This window comes from Natrix helvetica (genome assembly GCF_964273705.1).
Source record: "Natrix helvetica genome assembly, chromosome: 4".
Lineage (NCBI taxonomy): Eukaryota > Metazoa > Chordata > Lepidosauria > Squamata > Natricidae > Natrix > Natrix helvetica.
In genome coordinates this window covers 164,060,651-164,079,068 of record NC_138550.1, presented here as the reverse complement: position 1 = coordinate 164,079,068, position 18,418 = coordinate 164,060,651, and the positions used below count along the sequence as shown (strand labels likewise).

At 45.0% G+C, this 18,418-nt stretch overlaps 1 protein-coding gene across 1 annotated transcript in view; it reads left to right on the top strand.

Moving 5' to 3' along the window:
* FAM135B (family with sequence similarity 135 member B) overlaps nucleotides 1–18,418 on the top strand; it is a 166,278-nt gene that overhangs the window by 146,037 nt on the left and 1,823 nt on the right. The window contains exons 13-18 of the mRNA XM_081952314.1: nucleotides 834–2,787; nucleotides 5,555–5,721; nucleotides 6,853–6,944; nucleotides 12,718–12,815; nucleotides 15,277–15,428; nucleotides 17,294–17,488. Of these exons, the coding sequence (XP_081808440.1) occupies nucleotides 834–2,787; nucleotides 5,555–5,721; nucleotides 6,853–6,944; nucleotides 12,718–12,815; nucleotides 15,277–15,428; nucleotides 17,294–17,488 (2,658 nt within the window). The remainder of the gene's footprint in view (nucleotides 1–833; nucleotides 2,788–5,554; nucleotides 5,722–6,852; nucleotides 6,945–12,717; nucleotides 12,816–15,276; nucleotides 15,429–17,293; nucleotides 17,489–18,418) is intronic.

Genomic DNA, 18,418 nt, shown 5'->3' with positions numbered 1-18,418 from the left:
CTATTCCCCACTCCCAACTACTACACTAATGAAACAGCATAGGAAAATAATAGAAAGTGTGGCAGGCCAAAAATCCTAAAAGAAACATAACTACAGGCCTGACAGGAGAATTATGAGGCAGGTACATTCCTCAAAGAACATGTTTATTGGACACATCATATCGGCACAGTCGGTGAAAACCAACTACAACAGCTCCCACAATTTTCACCTAATTAAAAAAGTAAAAATGCCCCCTCCCAGGTATCACTGGACACTTTACCCAATGGAGAGGGAAGACAGGCTCCTCTCCTCCTTCAACAGCCACCTGTTTCAATGACCTTGGTTCCCACAGGAAAATGTTTTGTTTTGACTGTAGCTGGGCTATCAACTTCCCCCTCCCTTCTCCCTCTCAGGCTTCGTGGCAACTATGAGGCAGCACAAGATGTCTTCAGCCAGGCTTGCTTCAGAGCTGACACGTACACTGATGTCAAAGTAATCTCATTTGGGTTTGGGATTAGGATTTTCTCATGTTATCATCAGTGGTGGGATTCAAAAAAAATTACTATCGGCTCTGTGGACGTGGCTTGGTAGGTGTGGTGTGGCTTGATGGGCATGGTTTGGTGGGTGTGGCAGGGAAAGGATACTGTAAAATCCCCATCCCCTCCCAATCAGCTGGGACTTGGGAGGCAGAGAATAGATGGGGGCGGAGCCAGCCAGAGGTGGTATTTACCTGTTCTCTGAACTATTCAAAATTTCCACTACCGGTTCTCCAGAACTGGCCAGAACCTGCTGAATACCACCTCTGGTTGTCATATTCTTGGTGCCTAATGGTCCCATTTTTCTTTCCTTTTCAGTTCAGGGCTTAGACATTTTGGCAAACTACATGATTTCTGCAGTGGACAATTCTCAAGTGGACCTTGACCGAAATGAAGAGCCTTCCTCAAACAACGATATTCCTTTAGCAAAAGGGGGCTACAGGAGCAGCATCCCTTTCGTTATACATACGGACAGGATACATAGAAATGTGATGTTTCCTTTGGGCTATTCAAAAGGTAACTCCTGTACAGACAAGAATTTCAAGGCTCAGTCCATGACTCAGGTATATACAATGAATGGAAATGTCCAGTCCTACATCATTCGGAAAGAGCTGGAGAACAATGTGATATCTAGCTTGCCGTCAGATCTCCTGAAAGATCCTTCGAAGAACTTTAAGGGACCGATGAGATTTACAGAAAATAATAATAGGCTCGCCCCAGAGGTGCCATATTTGGATATGGACCCCGTGCGTAAGACCGTTCACCAGAATCAATCAATGCTTCTTATGAATGCTCAGTGCGACGCTGGCAATTGCAAACCTCCTAAACATGTGGATGGGATTGTTTTGAGCCAAGCAGCTCAAAGGGATACTTGTGAATCTACTGTTGCTTCTGAGAAACCAACGTTCACTGAGACACCAGTAGATCAACGTAGTGAAACTCAGAGGGCCTTTGACGTAGTTCATAATTTCAGCTCCACCCCAACAACTCCAACAACGGTTGTTGAAGAGTCCAAGTCACGTCTGAAGGAGCATCACATGGAAAAGCAGGAAGAGGTCCTGACCTCAGGGGTTATTAAGAGATCTTCATCCGTAATTTCAGACTCAGGAATTGAAAGCGAGCCCAGTTCGGTGGCTTGGTCTGATGCGAAGAGCAAAGCCTTGGAATTGACCGGGGATCGTGAGATCCTTCACCAGCTCGTCGAAAGGCACACAACCCACCGGAACTCTCTGGAAGGTGGACACACAGAAAGCAATACAAGTTTGCCCAACGGCATTCAAGCCTCGCTGACTTCCATCAGCTCCTTGCCTTATGAGGAAGAAGAAAGAGAAGTGGAGCCCAACAAGTTGACGAAATCACTCTCTGCTCCTCAGATCAGCAGTCCCGAGGAACCTGCAGAAGCCATGGATATATCCAAACCTGATCAAAACATCTCAGGTGGGCAGTATGTGGACATAGGAAATGCCAGAATGGTCTCAGTGGGAAATATTTCTGCCTGCCAGGATGGAGGACCTCAGCTTCCCAGTGCTTTGATGGATCACCCAACATCTGATTGCAATACTGCTCACTTACAAGGAAGTGTTGATGGCTTTCCTGAGAATGAAGACCGTAGTTTGGAGGTCACATGGGGGGTGCTACCTGAAGTAGAATGCAAGTTGCCAGAGAGAAGAGAGGATAACTTTTTAGAAACAGCCAATAACTATTTGGATACAGATGCTTCTCATCTGGATGTCTACCATGAGGATGCAAACATGAATCATAACCACAATTTGTATGCTGCAGATGTTTATGCCTTCTCAAACAGTGAGAATGAGATGATGGACTTTTGCTATGCCCATCCAGATTCAGAAGACTCAGCATACACATTGAACTTCACCAAGGGACACTCTGTTACTACCTCTCTGGTCCACAGTAGAGACATCACGCGTTTACAGAAAGTTGAGCTGGACAACCGACCTGAGTGTGGATCGTGCAACACTGAGCTGAAAAAAAGAGACCTCAAGATCGTAGCAAATAGCACCGGGTTTCATTCTGCAGTGCCAGAAACTTTGGGGCTCAAGAGTAAGAAGGCCCTGGAGATTGTCAATTTATCTGTTTCTTGCACGGCCACCTGTCTGCCCTTTTCTTCAGTTCTCAAAGAGACACCTCCACTGACGGTCTTGTCCACCAAGCAGGTCACTTCTCCTATCACCCACCAACCAGTAGGGTCCTTTGGGGTCATCTCTTGCGAATCTAGTAAAGTGGGGGAAGAAGACAATGAACAAATGCTCAAGTAAGGATTGACTTTTTTTCAAAATGTTTTACAAAAGTATTGATATGCTGAACATTTGCACAGCACAGATCCTAGGGTGGTAAAGACAATACTGAATGTAAACATATAGTGTCTTCCTTCCTTCCTTCCTTCCTTCCTTCCTTCCTTCCTTCCTTCCTTCCTTCCTTCCTTCCTTCCTTCCTCCCTCCCTCCCTCCCTCCCTCCCTCCTTTCCTCTTCCTTCCTTCCTTGCTTCTTTCCTTCCTCCTTTCCTCTTCCTTCCTTCTTTCCTCCCTCCTTTCCTCTTCCTTCCTTTCTTCTTTCCTCCCTCCTTTCCTCTTCCTTCCTTCCTTCCTTCCTTCCTTCCTTCCTTCCTTCTTCTTTCCTCCCTCCTTTCCTCTTCCTTCCTTCCTTCCTTCTTTTCTCCCTCCTTTCCTCTTCCTTCCTTCCTTCCTTCCTTCTTTCCTCCCTCCTTTCCTCTTCCTTCCTTCCTTCCTTCCTTCTTTCCTCCCTCCTTTCCCCTTCCTTCTTTCCTTCCTTCCTTCCTTCCTTCCTAAGTTGTGGATGATCCATCACTGGAGGCTTTCAAACAGTCTCTCGACAACCATTTATCTGAAATGATATCAGGTCTCCTGCTTGAGCAAAGAGTTGGACCAGAAGACCTCTGAGGTCCCTTCCAACTCTATTATTCTTCCTTCCGTCCTTCCTTCCTTCCTTCTTCCCTCCCTCCCTCCTCTTGTTGAAAAAAAAAATACAGGAAAAGTCTATTTCCTAAATTCTAACCCTCAAGTATTATTTTGTGATGGTTTTATAGAAACATTGAGCCTGGTTGTAAAATATAGAAAAAAAAATCTTTTAACCTTGAGACCATCAGGGCTAGTTACTCTTCTGTAGGATCCGTGAGGATAGGAACATATGTTTTATAAAAGTATTGATATACTGAACATTTGCACAGAAACAGATCCTAAAGTGGTAAGGATGATGCCGAATGTAAACATATAGTACCTTCCTTCCTTCTTCCCTCCCTCCTTTCCCCTTCCTTCCTTCCTTCTTCCCTCCCTCCTTTCCCCTTCCTTCCTTCCTTCTTCCCTCCCTCCTTTCCCCTTCCTTCCTTCCTTCTTCCCTCCCTCCCTCCCTCCCTCCCTCCTCTTGTTGAAAAAAAATGATAGGAAAAGTCTATTTCCTAAATCCTAACCCACAAGCATTATTCTGCGATGGTTTTATAAAAAGCGGGGGGAGCGCAGGGGGGGTCATGCGTGGGCATGCCGCACCCATAATGCAATGCACACTAACCCAGCACGCATGTGTGCATGACCAGTGCTCCCCCACCATTTTTGGCATGCTTTTTTCGGCTTTATAGGAGCCTGGGGAGGGCGAAAGCAGCCTCCCCTGCCCTCCCGGAGGCCCTCCGGAGGCTTCAGGAGCTTCCCTTCAGTTTGCTCATAGGGCTGGTTTTAGCCCTCTGGGGCCTTCAGGGAAGCCTCCTGAAGGCACTTGAAGGCTCCGGAGGGCTAAAACCAGCCCCACGAGCAAACCAGAAGTATGTTCCTGAACTTCCGGTTTGCCCTTAGGGCCAGTTTTTCGTGCTCCAGAGGCTTAGCCTCCGGAGGGTGAAAAATGGCCTCAAATCAAGGCCGAAGTCAGTTAGCCAGTGCGTGCATGTGCATAAGGTTGCCAGGTGTCCACTATTTGAGCGGACAGTCCGCTTTTTTCACATTATGTTCACTATTTTTTTTTCACAAAATAGTGGACATTTTTTTTTATTCAAAAGCTTTAGGATGAAATGGTACATAATCTAAAGCTGTACATTCTAAGATAATAAGGATAGGAGAATCGCGTTTTGTCTTTTTTTCCCCATAAGTTAGAATGAGACAAAGATCGAATAGCCATTGAACTCGATTCTCCGAAAAAATTATTAATCATACCCAATTGTTTCACAAGACATTTAATAAAAGTATATAAAATTATTGACATACTATTTTTCTTAACTCGCATTTACCTATTATTTTTATGTTATACTTTTTCCTTAGTTGGATAGGTATGTTTTGGAACCCTCAATAACGTATCACGGCAGCAAAGTAAAATGTAATTTAATATTTTACATATCATTATAATATATTTGATGTTTTGAATTTTAAGTAAAGTTTTGAAGTGATTATTTTAATACGTGTTAAAATGTTTGTAAGAAAATATATAATTTAATTGTAAATTTAAAAAAAAAATTACTACTTAACACCCCCTCCCCCCGCTTGTCCGCTATTTTTTGGAAGCAGACCTGGCAACCCTTCGCATTACGCACTAGTCCGCTGACAGGGCAACGCCTCACGTTCTCTGCCAAATGGCTCCATGTGCCACCTGTGGCCTGCATGCCATAGGTTCTCCATCACGGATAGAGGTGGCGCCCCTTTAGAAGCTTCTTAGCATCGTCAGTGGGTGCATCACCATGCCTTTGTACCTCTCGTTCATCTTTTGTGGTTTTCCAGGGTTCTCTGCAGTGTATCCTTCCTAAAATTAGGCCTGTGTGTTCAAATGGGCTTCCTTTATATAACTTGCCTTCGTTTACCATAGACAAGAGCCTGAATAGGTTGTGTTTCTTGACATTGCTGAATTGACATTGCACCCAAATGTGGGAAATTAAGGAATGGTGTTTGCACTCAGATTTGAACAACTAAATCAGTCCTGCTTCTCCGCCACCGAGATATCTGTTGTAATTAACCCAATGGTCCAAGTAGTAGTTACAGTCTACCGAGTGCCTTGTTCAGCCTGTGATTTATTGGTGTATTCTCCAGTTTCTATCAGGCCAAAGAAACCTTTAAAAAGGAGCTGAAGATTGAAGGATTTCTGTACAGTGACTTATCCATACTAGCTTCTGATATCCCGTATTTTCCACCAGAGGAAGAGGAAGAAAATTTTGAAGATGGGATTCACCTTGTGATCTGTGTCCATGGGCTAGATGGTAAGGCAATCTCCCCCCAACACACATTGACACAAACAAACACACATGTATGTGTTTGAGAGGGGGGAGGGAAGGAGGGGGAGAGGGAAGGAGGGGGAGAGGGAAGGAGGGGGAGAGGTAGAGGGAAGGAGAGGCAGAGGCAGGGCGGGAGAGAGAGGGAAGGAGGGAGGAGGAGGGAGGGAGAGGGAGCGGGGGAGGGAGAGAGAGACAGAGACGGACAGAGACAGATAGAGAGGCACAGAGAGACAGAAAGAGAGAGAGACAGAGAGAGAGAGAGGGAGGGAGGGAGGGAGGGAGGGAGGGGGAGAGAGAGACGTTCATATGGATTTCCTCCCAAGTTCTTTGCTTCTATTGGGCCACATCAGCAATTCTGGGGTCAGGCAGATTTTCAGGATTATATGTTAAATTGCAGTTCAAACAATTTATTACTCAAAAATCTAGGGAAGTAAAGTTCAGTTTTAAACTGGCACCAGATAAGGATCAATAGAATTCCACAGGGGTCCGATTTAGACCATTTATGGGGATGTAGTGACTCCGGACTCATAACTTATTTAACTCCACCCACCAACTCGGCCTCTTGTTCTCTACATCTGGTCCTTCATATGCAAGCTGACCCCATGATATTTGAGCATGTCTGCAACATTTCACACATAGTCCACTGCAGTTCAAAAATTGTAAATTACATTTCTTTAATTTTGGGGGAGTGGTGAATGGTACCTTGGAGTCAATTTCCATATCCTGGCAACTACCTGGACCTTGCGGTTTTCTTGACATGGTTTTTCAGGTGGTTTGTCATTGCCTCCTTCCCAGGGGAGCAGAGAGAGGAAGTGAGGGAGAGAGGGAGGGAGAGGGAGGGAGAGAGGGAAGGGGGAGAGAGGAGAGAGAGAGAGACAGAGAGCGAAAGAGAGAGACTAGCCCAAAGTCACCCATCTGGCTTTAATATTTAAGACAGGTCTAGAATTCCCATTCTCCTGGTTTCTAGCTTGCTGCCTTAACACCAAACTGCCTCTCCATTTCCTTCATAAATATGAACTACTAGATATAAATAGAGCAATCTTGACTACATAGAGGGACACAAAAGTGTATCCAAAGGGTAGATGGATCACAGTCTTTACTTTTTGGTTTTTGCAGGTAACAGTGCAGATCTTCGACTGGTAAAAACGTTCATTGAATTGGGCCTCCCTGGAGGGAAACTCGACTTCCTTATGTCAGAAAGGAACCAGGTATTTGATTCATCCTTTAGCGGTTCGTTTGAGAACTTGATGTTTGCATTTAGTATAGTATAGTGTTGTGGCCCAGCAGGCGCCGTTGCCGCTGCCACCAGACTCTGAGAGTGAGGGTCCCTATGAGTCGGCTCCAGAGGAGGTGGGGGACCCTGGACAGGGTTCCGACGCTGAGCAGGGATCGTAGAGTCTGGTCGGCCACCAGGAGGCGCCTGAGGCATGGAGCAGCAGTGAGAGCCAGAGGAGGGGGGCTCCCGATGCCATGCCTTGGAGCAGCGGGGAGGAGTCACGAGACAGTGAGTCAGAACTGAGCAGGGAGTTCCCGGATGCTCGTTACCGCCGCGCCCATAGACGCAAGGAGCGTGGGCATAATTATTGGTGATAAGAGCTCTCAGCTGCTGATCAGGAGGCTCCTCTCCAGGTTATAAAAAGGGTTGACTGTGCATACGCCCTTTGCAGCAGTCAACAGATGACTTATGCCAGAAGTTCTAGTCTGGAATTCTAGCAAGCTGGATAGCTGCTTTCGTGTTTTGTTTTTGTGAGTTTTGTCTTGGTGGTTTACTGCCACAGAACCTTCTGTTTGCTTGTGCAATAAACCTTGTTCCCTTGTACTGTTCCGGAGTGTGTTCTGTGTGGGCAAAGGAGGAAGGGTGGTCAGAACAGTATAGTATAGTATAGTATAGTATAGTATAGTATAGTATAGTACAGTACAGTACAGTACAGTACAGTACAGTACAGTATAGTATAGCCTTTATTGTCATTGTACAAAATAAATCCAAAGAAATTGGTTTTAGCCTCACTGGTGTAATCACATGACAATAAATACAAACAACATAAATAGTATAAAGACTAATCCCAAGGCAAGTAATTAGGGGAAAAGAAAAAAGAAAAGAAAGAAAAAGAAAAACTAGTCATATGTTTCCATGTGTGCATGGTGTGATTGCGGTTGTGTTTAAGAGTCTGACAGCCCAAAGATAGAAACTATTTTAAATCTATTTGTTCGGCTGGCTATGCTTCTATGTATTCCACCCGGTGGTAGAAGTGCGAACAGACACTGACCAGGGTGTGAATCATCTCTGAGTATCTTCCTTATTCCGCTAAAGCAGCGAGACCTGGCGATGTCATCCAGTGGTGTCAGAGGGCAACCAATAGTTACTTATGCCGAACTGATCACTCTCTGTCGTGCCTTCCTGTCCGCAGCAGTTAAACCAGTGTACCATACTAGAATGCAATATGTGAGGACACTTTCTATGTTGGACCGATAGAAAGAGGTCATCAGCTGTTGTTCCACCTGATTTTTTTTTGCAGGACTCTAAGGAAATAGAGACTCTGTTGGGCCTTTCCAATCACCAGGGACGTGTTATAAAGAACATGTTTCCCTCTTAATGATATCCGGTTTCCGGCGTGCCAGCCAGTTGTTCTTCACGTGTGCAGGAGCAATGGAAACTGGAAGAGCAGCCGCTCAATGTGCATGCATGTGCCTGGAAGAGGATCTTCTTATTTCTGAAGCACACATGCGCAATGGCTACCTGGTCTTCCCGTTTCTGGTACGCATGTGGGCATGAAGACCAGCTGGCCAGTGTGCATGCACACCCCAGAAACTGGAAGATCATGTTCCCGGCGCATGCATGCAGCTGCTCCTCTGGTTTCTGGCACATGCACACATGCCTATGTGCACGCACTCCCATTTCAGCACTTGGTGCCGAAAAGGTTAGCCAACACTGGTACAAGTGAAAAGTGACATTGAATGGACATTGCCACCAAGATCACAAATTACTTCAGCAAAAACAAAATATTGTTATGGCATTAGTTTCCATTATGAAACATTTCGGATTTGTTAGTCTTTCATTTCTGTTGGATTATTTCGGGAGACGTCTTCATTACATTTGCATTAATGTCATTACTGCCATGTCGCAAGCATTTTCTCCTTCCTAATTCTTTGATTAAGTGCTTTTTATTGCTTTTTGTTAACTCGGCGGCAGCAACAGAATTGATTTCGTGAGCTATTCTTCGTAAGCAGCACTGTCTTCCTAGAATATTCCATTTCTTTCATGAAATTCTGAAGAGCAAGCTTTTGGCTTCATTGCAGAATTTCAAAATACTCCAAATCAATGTACCTTTGACAGCAATCGGAATCATCTCTATTTTTTTTGCCTCCCCAAACATTAAAACAAGAAACAAAATCATATATTCTCCACAGATACTAAAGTGGTCTATGAAAATATACCTATTCCTATCCGTTTGTAAATCATATGATTTGTTTTATACAATACGTGTTTTATCCAATACGTTAAACGGATACATGATGTCATCAATCTCCCATTAACTCCCAAGAACTTATAAAGTTATAACTCAGAGGTCTGAAGCATAAAATAATCTGCTCACAATGTTTCATATCAATATATTTTTGGTGTTAAATACATGTCAGTTTTTCTTGTCCTGGCAAACCCACAATAAATTAACATGAAAAAGGCCTGACAATTAAAATGCAAAGTACAAGAGATTTGAAACACATCAGTACATATTGGAAAATAACCTCTGAAGAATAGAATAGAATAGAATAGAATAGAATAGAATAGAATAGAATAGAATAGAATAGAATAGTTAAAGGTGGGAGTCAACTATTCTGACTGGTTCAGGCTAATCCCACCACTGGCTGGCCTGCCCCCCTGGTCATTTTTTCGGCTGCTTTTTCAGCTGCTTTTGGGGCCATTTTCCAGGCTGTTTTCAATCATTTCTGAGCGGTTTTCTGGGTCAATTTCAGCTATTTTTCAGGCTGTTTTTCAGCCATTTTCAGGCCATTTGGGGGGTGTTTTTTGGTCCAAAAATGGCTGAAAAACAGGGGGGCAGGCCAGCCAATGGTGGGATTAGCTGGTTTGCCAAACTGGGCAGAATTTTAACAGGTTCACCTGAACCAGACTGAACTGGCTGAATTCCACCTTTGACTAGTGGTGACATGATAGTGGAGTTCCAATATTTGAGGTGCTATCAGAAGAGCGGGTTGACCTATTCTCCAAAGCACCTGAGAGCAGGAGAAGACGGGTGGAACTCATCAAGAAGAGATCCAACCTAGAATTAAACAGAAATCTCCTATCAGTGAGAACAATAAATCAGCGTACCATCTGGTACACTGGTACAGATACAGTGTACCATCTGGCTTGCTTCCAGAGGTTGTGGGTGCTCCATCACTGAAAGCTTTGAAGAAACAATTTGAACTTTCTCCAGAATGGTATAGGGTCTCTGCTTGAGCAGGGGCTGGACTAGAAGACCTCCAATGTACCTTCCAACTCTGTTATTCTGTAATTGGATAAAAGTACTTTGGTTTGGGGGGAACAAAACTGTTCCAAACAGAGAGAATTGCAACTGTTGTTTCCAGGCTCTGTTCCCTCAACCTTCAGCTTTTAGGAGCCATAACATCCTCTCCTTAGCTAACATGTATTGGGCAGGTTGATGACCATGAAAAGTACAATAAGCAATATATCGCCCTTGATATGCAAAGGCCAGAAGCAACAGATACACAGAAGTTAGGCATAGGAAAGCAGGATAGGTTAAGTTGAAGCAGTATTTTTCTTCTCTACCTGCTGCCCTCTGGCTTCTGAAAACAGACATCTACACATTTTGTCTGTGTCCTCTGTCATTCAGTGGATTCTTTCCTTTCAAAATATCAGGGAAAACTGAAAAGATTCAAAGGGAATCATTTAGTGTCGGTTCAGGCAAAGCAAAATAAAAAATAAGTCTTCATTCAGTTTATGATCCTCTTTTATGGAACAAAGGTGCTGAAAATTGGATCTATAAATATTTTAAATAAACAATTAGGATGCCCCGTTTCTCTACAAAGAAGCTGCATTTTGAGCTTTCACGTATCAGTCATGCTTCTTCTTAGCATGTTGGGTGTCTAGGGAAGATAAACATAACTTCTCTTTCAAGCCGAGCTCAACTCTAGTTGACTTCACGTCCAGGAAGACATGGTAACTCTATGGAACTGATTTACCCTTGTCTTGCCTGTCTGGGTAGTTGTGTAAAGTTTTAAGAAATTCATCTTAAAGGTGATTTCTACTTCAATCTCCAAATAAAATTGGTTTACCCAAATTAGATGCCCAATGCAGATTTGATAACATCAGAGGTATGCACAGAAGGCCCCGATGGCAAACCTATGGCACGCATGCCAGAGGTGGCACAGAGAGCCCTCCCTGTTGGTATGTGTGCCATCGCCAGCTGCTCTTCTGGTTTCTGGTACACATATGCACCTGCCTCTGGAGCACCGGAAAACAGCCTGACAACAATTCCAAAAATGCCCCCAAATGCCCATAAACCACACCATTTTTTCTGCCATTTTCTAGCCATTTTCAGGCCTTTTTTAGACTATTTTTCATGCCATTTTCAAGCCATTTTCCAGGCCAAAAATGGCCCCAAACACACCCTCCAAAATGGCCAAAAAGCCAGCCAAAATGCCCCAAAAGCAGGCCATTTGGGGAGCTGGTTTTTGGGCTAACGCACCCCCCAAAATGGCATGCACATGCTGGCCAGCTGGTTTTGGGGTTTCCGATGCTCCAGCACATGCAAAGACCCGCTGTCTGGCATGCATGCACATGCTGAAACCTGAAGACCAGCTGGCCGGCTCACACATCTGCACCGGCCAGCTGGTTTTGGGTTCTGGTGCTTTGGCGCATATGCATGCACACATGTTCCGATTTGGGCATTCAGTGCTAAAAAGGTTCGCCATCACTGACAGAAGGTTTTAGCACGTTCATTCCTTACATTAATTATATTTGCTCCATTCAACATTCATTGGGTGAGGCCTACTGTGTCAGTGACAGGGCTTCCTGTCAGTAGCTGACCTCCTCCTTCTCCTTCCCCTCCCTCTTCCCCCTTCTCTTTCTCCTTCTTCTCCTTCTCCTTCTCTTTCTCCCTCCCCTTTCCCTTCTCTTACGCCTTCTGCTTCTCTTTCTCCTTCCCCTTTTCCTTCTCCTTCCCCTTCCCTTCCCTCTCCCCCTTCTCTTTCTCCTTCTTCTCATTCTCCTTCCCCTTCCCCTCCTCTCCCCCTCCCCCTTCTCCTTCTCCTTCTCCTTCTCCTTCTCCTTCCCCTTCTCCTTCTCTTACTCCTTCTCCTTCTCTTTCTCCTTCCCCTTCTCCTTCCCCTTCCCTTCCCCCTCCCCCTTCTCTTTCTCCTTCTTCTCCTTCTCCTTCCCTTTCTCCTTCTCCTTCTCCTCCCTCTCTCCCCCTCCCCCTTTCCCTTCTCCTTCTCGTTCCCCTTCCCCTTCTCTTTCTCCTTCCCCTTTCCCTTCCCCTTCCCCTTCGCCTTCCCCTCCCTCTCCCACTCCCCCTTCTCTTTCTCCTTCTTCTCCTCCTTCCCCTTCCCCTTCTCCTTCCCCTTCCCCTTCTCTTTCTCCTCCTTCTCCTCCTTCCCCTTCCCCTTCCCTTTCTCCTTCTCCTCCCTCTCTCCCCCTCCCCCTTTCCCTTCTCCTTCTCCTTCTCGTTCCCCTTCCCCTTCTCTTTCTCCTTCCCCTTCTCCTTCCCCTCCCTCTCCCACTCCCCCTTCTCTTTCTCCTTCTTCTCCTCCTTCCCCTTCCCCTTCCCCTTCTCTTTCTCCTTCTCCTTTCCCTTCTCATCTTCATCTTCATCCACTTCCTCTTTCTTTTGTTAATTGTAATCACCAAGCACATATAGTACAATTTTACTTCTTTCAATTATTGTCTTGGAAAGTTGTTTCTTTTCGTCCGGAGTGACCCCAACTTTGGGAAATACTCCCCCCGACCTCCTTTTCTTTTCACAGACAGATACCTTTGCGGACTTTGATACCATGACGGATCGCTTGCTGGATGAAATCATTCAACATATTCAGCTATACAACTTATCAATATCACGTATCAGGTAAAAGGGCAAGAAGAAGGAAATGGGCTCCGGGGCTACATTGGGGTCCTTTCCTGGGGTGAGAGATTGTGGGGAAGCTGGAAAAAAGAATCAGAAGGCAGGGAAGAAAAATAGTTCATCCCTCCTGAGTAGAAAATCCCTTACCTCATGCAGGGAAAGTTCAGGGGTGAAATGCTGCCAGCTCTGGCCGATTTGCCCGAACCAGTAGTAAAAAATACTTTTAAAAAGTTAAAAAAAACAAAAGTTCTGACAATCAGCTGTGACAATCAGCTGTGCTGCCCGATCATCAGAACCTTTTAAAAAAAACTTTTCAAAGCATTTTTACTACCTATTCTGCCAAACTAGTAGTAAGAAATGTTCAAAGAAGTAAAAAAAGTTCCGACAATCTACTGTGACAATCGGCTGTGCCGCACCATCGTCAGAACCTTTTTTTAAAAACGTTTTGAAGCATTTTTTACACTGTTCTCCTGAACTAGTAGTAAAAAATGTTTAAAGAAAAAAAGTTCCAACAATCAGCTGTGACAATCGGCTGTGCCACCCGATGATCAGAACTTTTTAAAAACTTTTTTAAACTTCTTTGTTTTTTATTACGACTAGGTTGGGCGAATAGGTAGTAAACAAATGCAAAAAATAAAATAAAATAAAAAGTTTTTTAAAAGTTCTGATGATCAGCTGGGTGACAATCAGCTGTGTCACATGATTTATATTCGCTAGAAAGCAGGAAATCTAAATCGCGCAGCACACCTGTTTCCCCCTCGCTGCTCTACTTACCTTTGCAGACTCAGAAATGGCTTCTTAGCATCTGTGGCAGTGGTGGGCTGCAGGTGGTATGCCCCGGTATGGGCGTACCGGAGCCTGCCTGGAGCACCGGATACCGTTCCGGTACGGTGCTCCGGAGGGCCCACCTGCCCGCCGGAGCTCATTACCCATCTTTTAAGTCTTTGGCGTACAGCGCCTGTGCGATGCTCCGCTGAGCAGCTGGAGCATCGCGGAGGCTCACAGAGGTGCTAAGACGCATGTGTTCGCTGCACTCATCCATGTGGATGTCCCCGGACCCATTCCAACCATACTGGTTGGAATGGGATCCAGAATCCACCACTGGTCTGTGATGCACATGTACACACAAAGTGAACCTGTAGCAGACTTGAGAGCATTTCACCCATGGGTGAAATATGGGAAAAGGTATCTTAAAGACTTTGAACTTGTCTTAACAAACTTAGTATGAGCGAGGCTGGGAAATTCCTATTGTAGTTACCAAGATTGTGTGTTTATTCTCCATTAGTATTGAAGTGTGATGGTTTGGGTTTGAGTTTTGTGCCTCAAGTCAGCCTTGTCCCCAAAGTGTTTTCCCCCCAAAAGGCAACTAGATTTCCTTGATTCTTTTTTTCTTTGAAACTGTTTCACTTCTCATTGAAGAAGCTTCTTTGGTTCTTCAGAAGTTTTCCTGGGGGGAAAAAAAACACCTCAAGAAAGTCCACATGCCTTTGGGGAAAAGGCACCTTTGAGACAACCGGATGATGGAGAATCTCCATAGACATCAAGACAGCCTGGATTCCTGATTACTGAAGTTGTCTTGCCAACATGTGTTTTGCTGCTGCCTTCTTTTTATGACTGAGGAAGAGTGACCAGCCTAAACCCCCCATCAGTCTTTGTGCCTAAGGCCGTGGTAGAAGTCGCAGCCTTTCCATTTCTAGCCTGCTGCCTTTAATCGTTACACCCAGCACCATTATTGAAAGACCCAGGGATCTGGAGAAAGTTGCAATGTTGGGAGAGGTGGAAGAAGATAATCAGCATCAGGAAGCAGGGGTAGGCTGCTGGGGATTTGGAAGGGTTTGGAAGAACCTCTAGCTAAGATTCTGTGCAGTTGAAGAACCCCCAAATCCCACTCCTGGCTGGCCCCGCCCAACCTGCCCCTCCCAAGAACCCCCATGCAGCCTGTTATGGATGCAGGGTGCATGAGAAGGCTCAGGGAGAGCAAAAAATGGGCCTACTGGAAGTTCAGGAAGACTGGAAATGGGTCTCCAGAGGGCCTCCAGAGCCTGGAGAGGCTGTTTTCACCCTCCTGGAGCCTCCCAGAAGCTCAAGGAAAGCCTGGAGAGGACAAAAACGTGCCCCCTCCACCATGGTGCAGGAGACTGACTAGGCCAAGCCCATTTTGTGGCCATGCCCACCCAGCAACCAGGCAGAGAATCCCTTGCTAACATTTTTGAAGCCCACCCTTGCAGAAGGATGGAATCAGTTGCAGTTGTGATGGGTGCATCGTTGGAGAACCCAAAGGACCATGCCAGGGACAGATTGTTATGGAGCAAAATCTGTCCTGTGGTCACTAAGAGTTAACATTAATTAGATGGCACATAGTCTCAGTATCTCTCTCTCTCTCTCCCTCCCCCTCTCCCATGTGTGTGTCAGTGTGTAGAGAGAGAGGGGGAAGGTATAAATTGTATTATTTGCATTTCTGTAGCTTCATCGGTCACTCGCTCGGTAACGTGATCATCCGATCGGTACTGACCCGCCCCAGGTTTCGCTATTACCTCAATAAGCTACACACCTTCCTGTCCCTCTCCGGACCTCACCTGGGGACGCTGTACAACAACAGTACTTTGGTTAGTACAGGTAAGAGTCCCTGGAATCATCCGTGGGTAAGGGCTGAAAGAAGAAATGGGTGTGGATAGAGTAAAAGGCATAATATAGGATCAGATGTGTCATAGATATTACGAGGTCAGGTTCTCGGGCGCCTTTCTTAATTGAGCGTGGTTCTTTTCCAAGCATGATTTTCAAAGAGCATCCTTAAGAAGATCGGTTGAGAAGAAAGACAAAAGTGTCAGCATCCAAACCCTTTCTCATATAAACATATACATGGCTTATTACAGTTGGATGCAGAGCTCCTGGCAGGTGAAATGGGTAAATATTCAAGTTCATATAATGGGAGCTAACATTAACTATTCCAAACTCTGTGCTTTTCTGATCAGAGAGCTCTGATGTCAGTCCTAAAATCTGTTGCGGACAGTTTTCCAACTTAGAGGTCACAGCCCTGAGTGCTCCCATCATAACTGGGACCACTTTGACCTTTACATTACACACATACACACCAGAGGTGGTATTCAGCAGGTTTTGACAAATTCTGGAAAACCAGTGGCGGAAATTTTGAGTAGTTCAGAGAACCGGTAAATACTACCTCTGACTGGCCCCACCCCCATCTATTATCTGCCTCCCAAGTCCCAGCTGATTGGGAGGGGATGTGGATTTTGCAGTATCCTTCTCCTGCTATGCCCACTAAGCCACACCCACCAAACCATGCCCACAGAACCAGTAGTAAAATATTTTGAATCCCACCACTGATACACACACAGCTATTACACAGAGAGTGGTGTGATGGCTCAAGGGTAAAGAGAGCTGGGTTTGTCAGCTGGAAAGCCACAGCCTGGGTTTGCGACCCAAGCGCCACGCGACAGGGTGAGCTCCCGTCCTCGCTGCAGCTCCTGCCATCTGAGCCATTTGAAAGCATGCAAGTGCGAGTAGATAAATAGGTACCACTTTGGAGGGAAGGTAACAGTGCTTTCTGATGTCATGCTGGCCACATGACCACAGAAATGTCTTCAGATAACACAGACTTGTTGGTCTTGAGACGGAACTGAACACTGCCCCCTATAGTCAGCAATTACTAGCAGAGTAAAATCTTCAGGGACTCCTTTTGATGTTAGCCCAAGGGTCATTTTGCACATGCATGGTCACCCCCCCCCCCAAAAAAAGGAGGGCAAAAACAGAGATATAAAAATGGTACTCATAAACATTGTTTGATCTCTAATAAACATTTGTGAGTATGTAAAATGCAGGCAGTCTTTCTGAGTGCATGAGATAAATGGGAATTATTCCTGTAAAAAGGAAAGCAATAGGAATGCCATATTTATCCTATTTATAACCTAACCAGCTGTTAGACATTAGATACAGAGTTATGTAAGAAGGGAGATTTTAGGGGAATAAGAAAGCTATAAATTGATTAGTACACTCCAGGTCAGGTTAGCCTAACATTGGCAGGAAAGCAGCTGTTATGCTAAAATTGATAGTATTATCATGATGAAAATATGGCAACTATGGGGGATTTCTTGTCCATGAAACTGCTATTATGTAGCCAAAACTTATCTGACGTAAACTGACCACTGATAATAAGGAGTGGTGTTTCTTTTCCTTTGAAACTGTATTTAAATCTTGTATTCATATGCATTATTCTCTTCCTTCTGTTGCTCACATAAGAACAAGGGGAGTCACAAGAACAAGGGGAGTCACTTTTGCAAAAGTTGAATAAAGCTCTTTTTAGTGCTCACAGAGTCTCCTGGTGTTTCAACTGGGAAGTTTAAATCTCACAGTGCATAATCAGATTTTTCTTTTTTTAAAAAATGAATCTCTCCAGACTAATTGGTCTGATGGTTGTTCTTCTTGCAAATGAACTCTCATAATTTTGTTTCCCCCCCACCCCCTAGGTTTGTGGCTAATGCAAAAGCTGAAGAAATCTGGCTCCCTTTTGCAGCTGACATTCAGGGACAATGCCGATCTGCGGAAGTGTTTCCTTTATCAGCTTAGCCAAAAAACAGGTGGGTTGTTTTCTTTTTTTGCAACAGATAAGAAGGTACCATGCCTGACCCCTTATGATAGAAATGGGGAAAAGATTCTTGTCGGTAGTGGGTTGCTCTTACCTTCGCTACCGGTATGCTGCTCGTGGTCCATTCGTACACGCACCGGATGAGTGCTGTGCACGTGCCTGATGTGCACTGCACACGCATGCGCACTCCAATGCCCCCGTGACACCCAGCTGCTCATCGGAGGTCATACAGGCGCCACACGCTGTGTGTGCATGTGCAATTGGTCCAGTTGCCTTAAAAACAGATATGGAACATGGGCGGGAAGGTGGGCCAAACGAACCACCATATCGCTACAGTGACTGCTGCTTCCGATTACTACCACTACTACCGTACCGGGCCGTACTGGCTGAAACCCACCACTGGTTCTTTTGTAAGAAGAATGACAGCACTAAAAATAAAAATGGCTTATGAGTTATGACCGTTTGTCACACTTGTGACCATCACAGCATTCCCCACATCCCCATGGTCACTTGATCAAAATTCTGATGCTTGGCAACTGACTCGTGTTTATGACCGTTGTAGTATCCTGGGTCATGTGATCCTCTTTTGTGACCTTCCGACAAGCAAAGTCAATGGGGAAGCCAGCTCCAGTTAATGACCGGGTTACTAATGGAACAACTGTTATGATTCACTTAGCAACAGTGGCAAGAAAGGTCATAAAAATAGGGCAAAGCTCACTTAACAAATGTCTCACTTAGCAACAGAAATGTTGGGTTTAATTGTGGTTGGGACATCCTGTATATCTCTTACTATGTAATATTCCAAAATTATTGTGCAATAGGAAGAATCTAACAGTAATTTTATTCATGTCTTTTGATGTAGGGGTTAAGTCCTCAACTTTCTAATCTGAAGAGATCTGCCATAAATCTCTCTCTCACTCTCTTACTCTCTCTCCTCTCTGTCTCTGTTTCTTTGTCTCTCTATCTTTCTCTCTCGCTCTCAATGTTTCTCTCTCTGTTTCTTTCT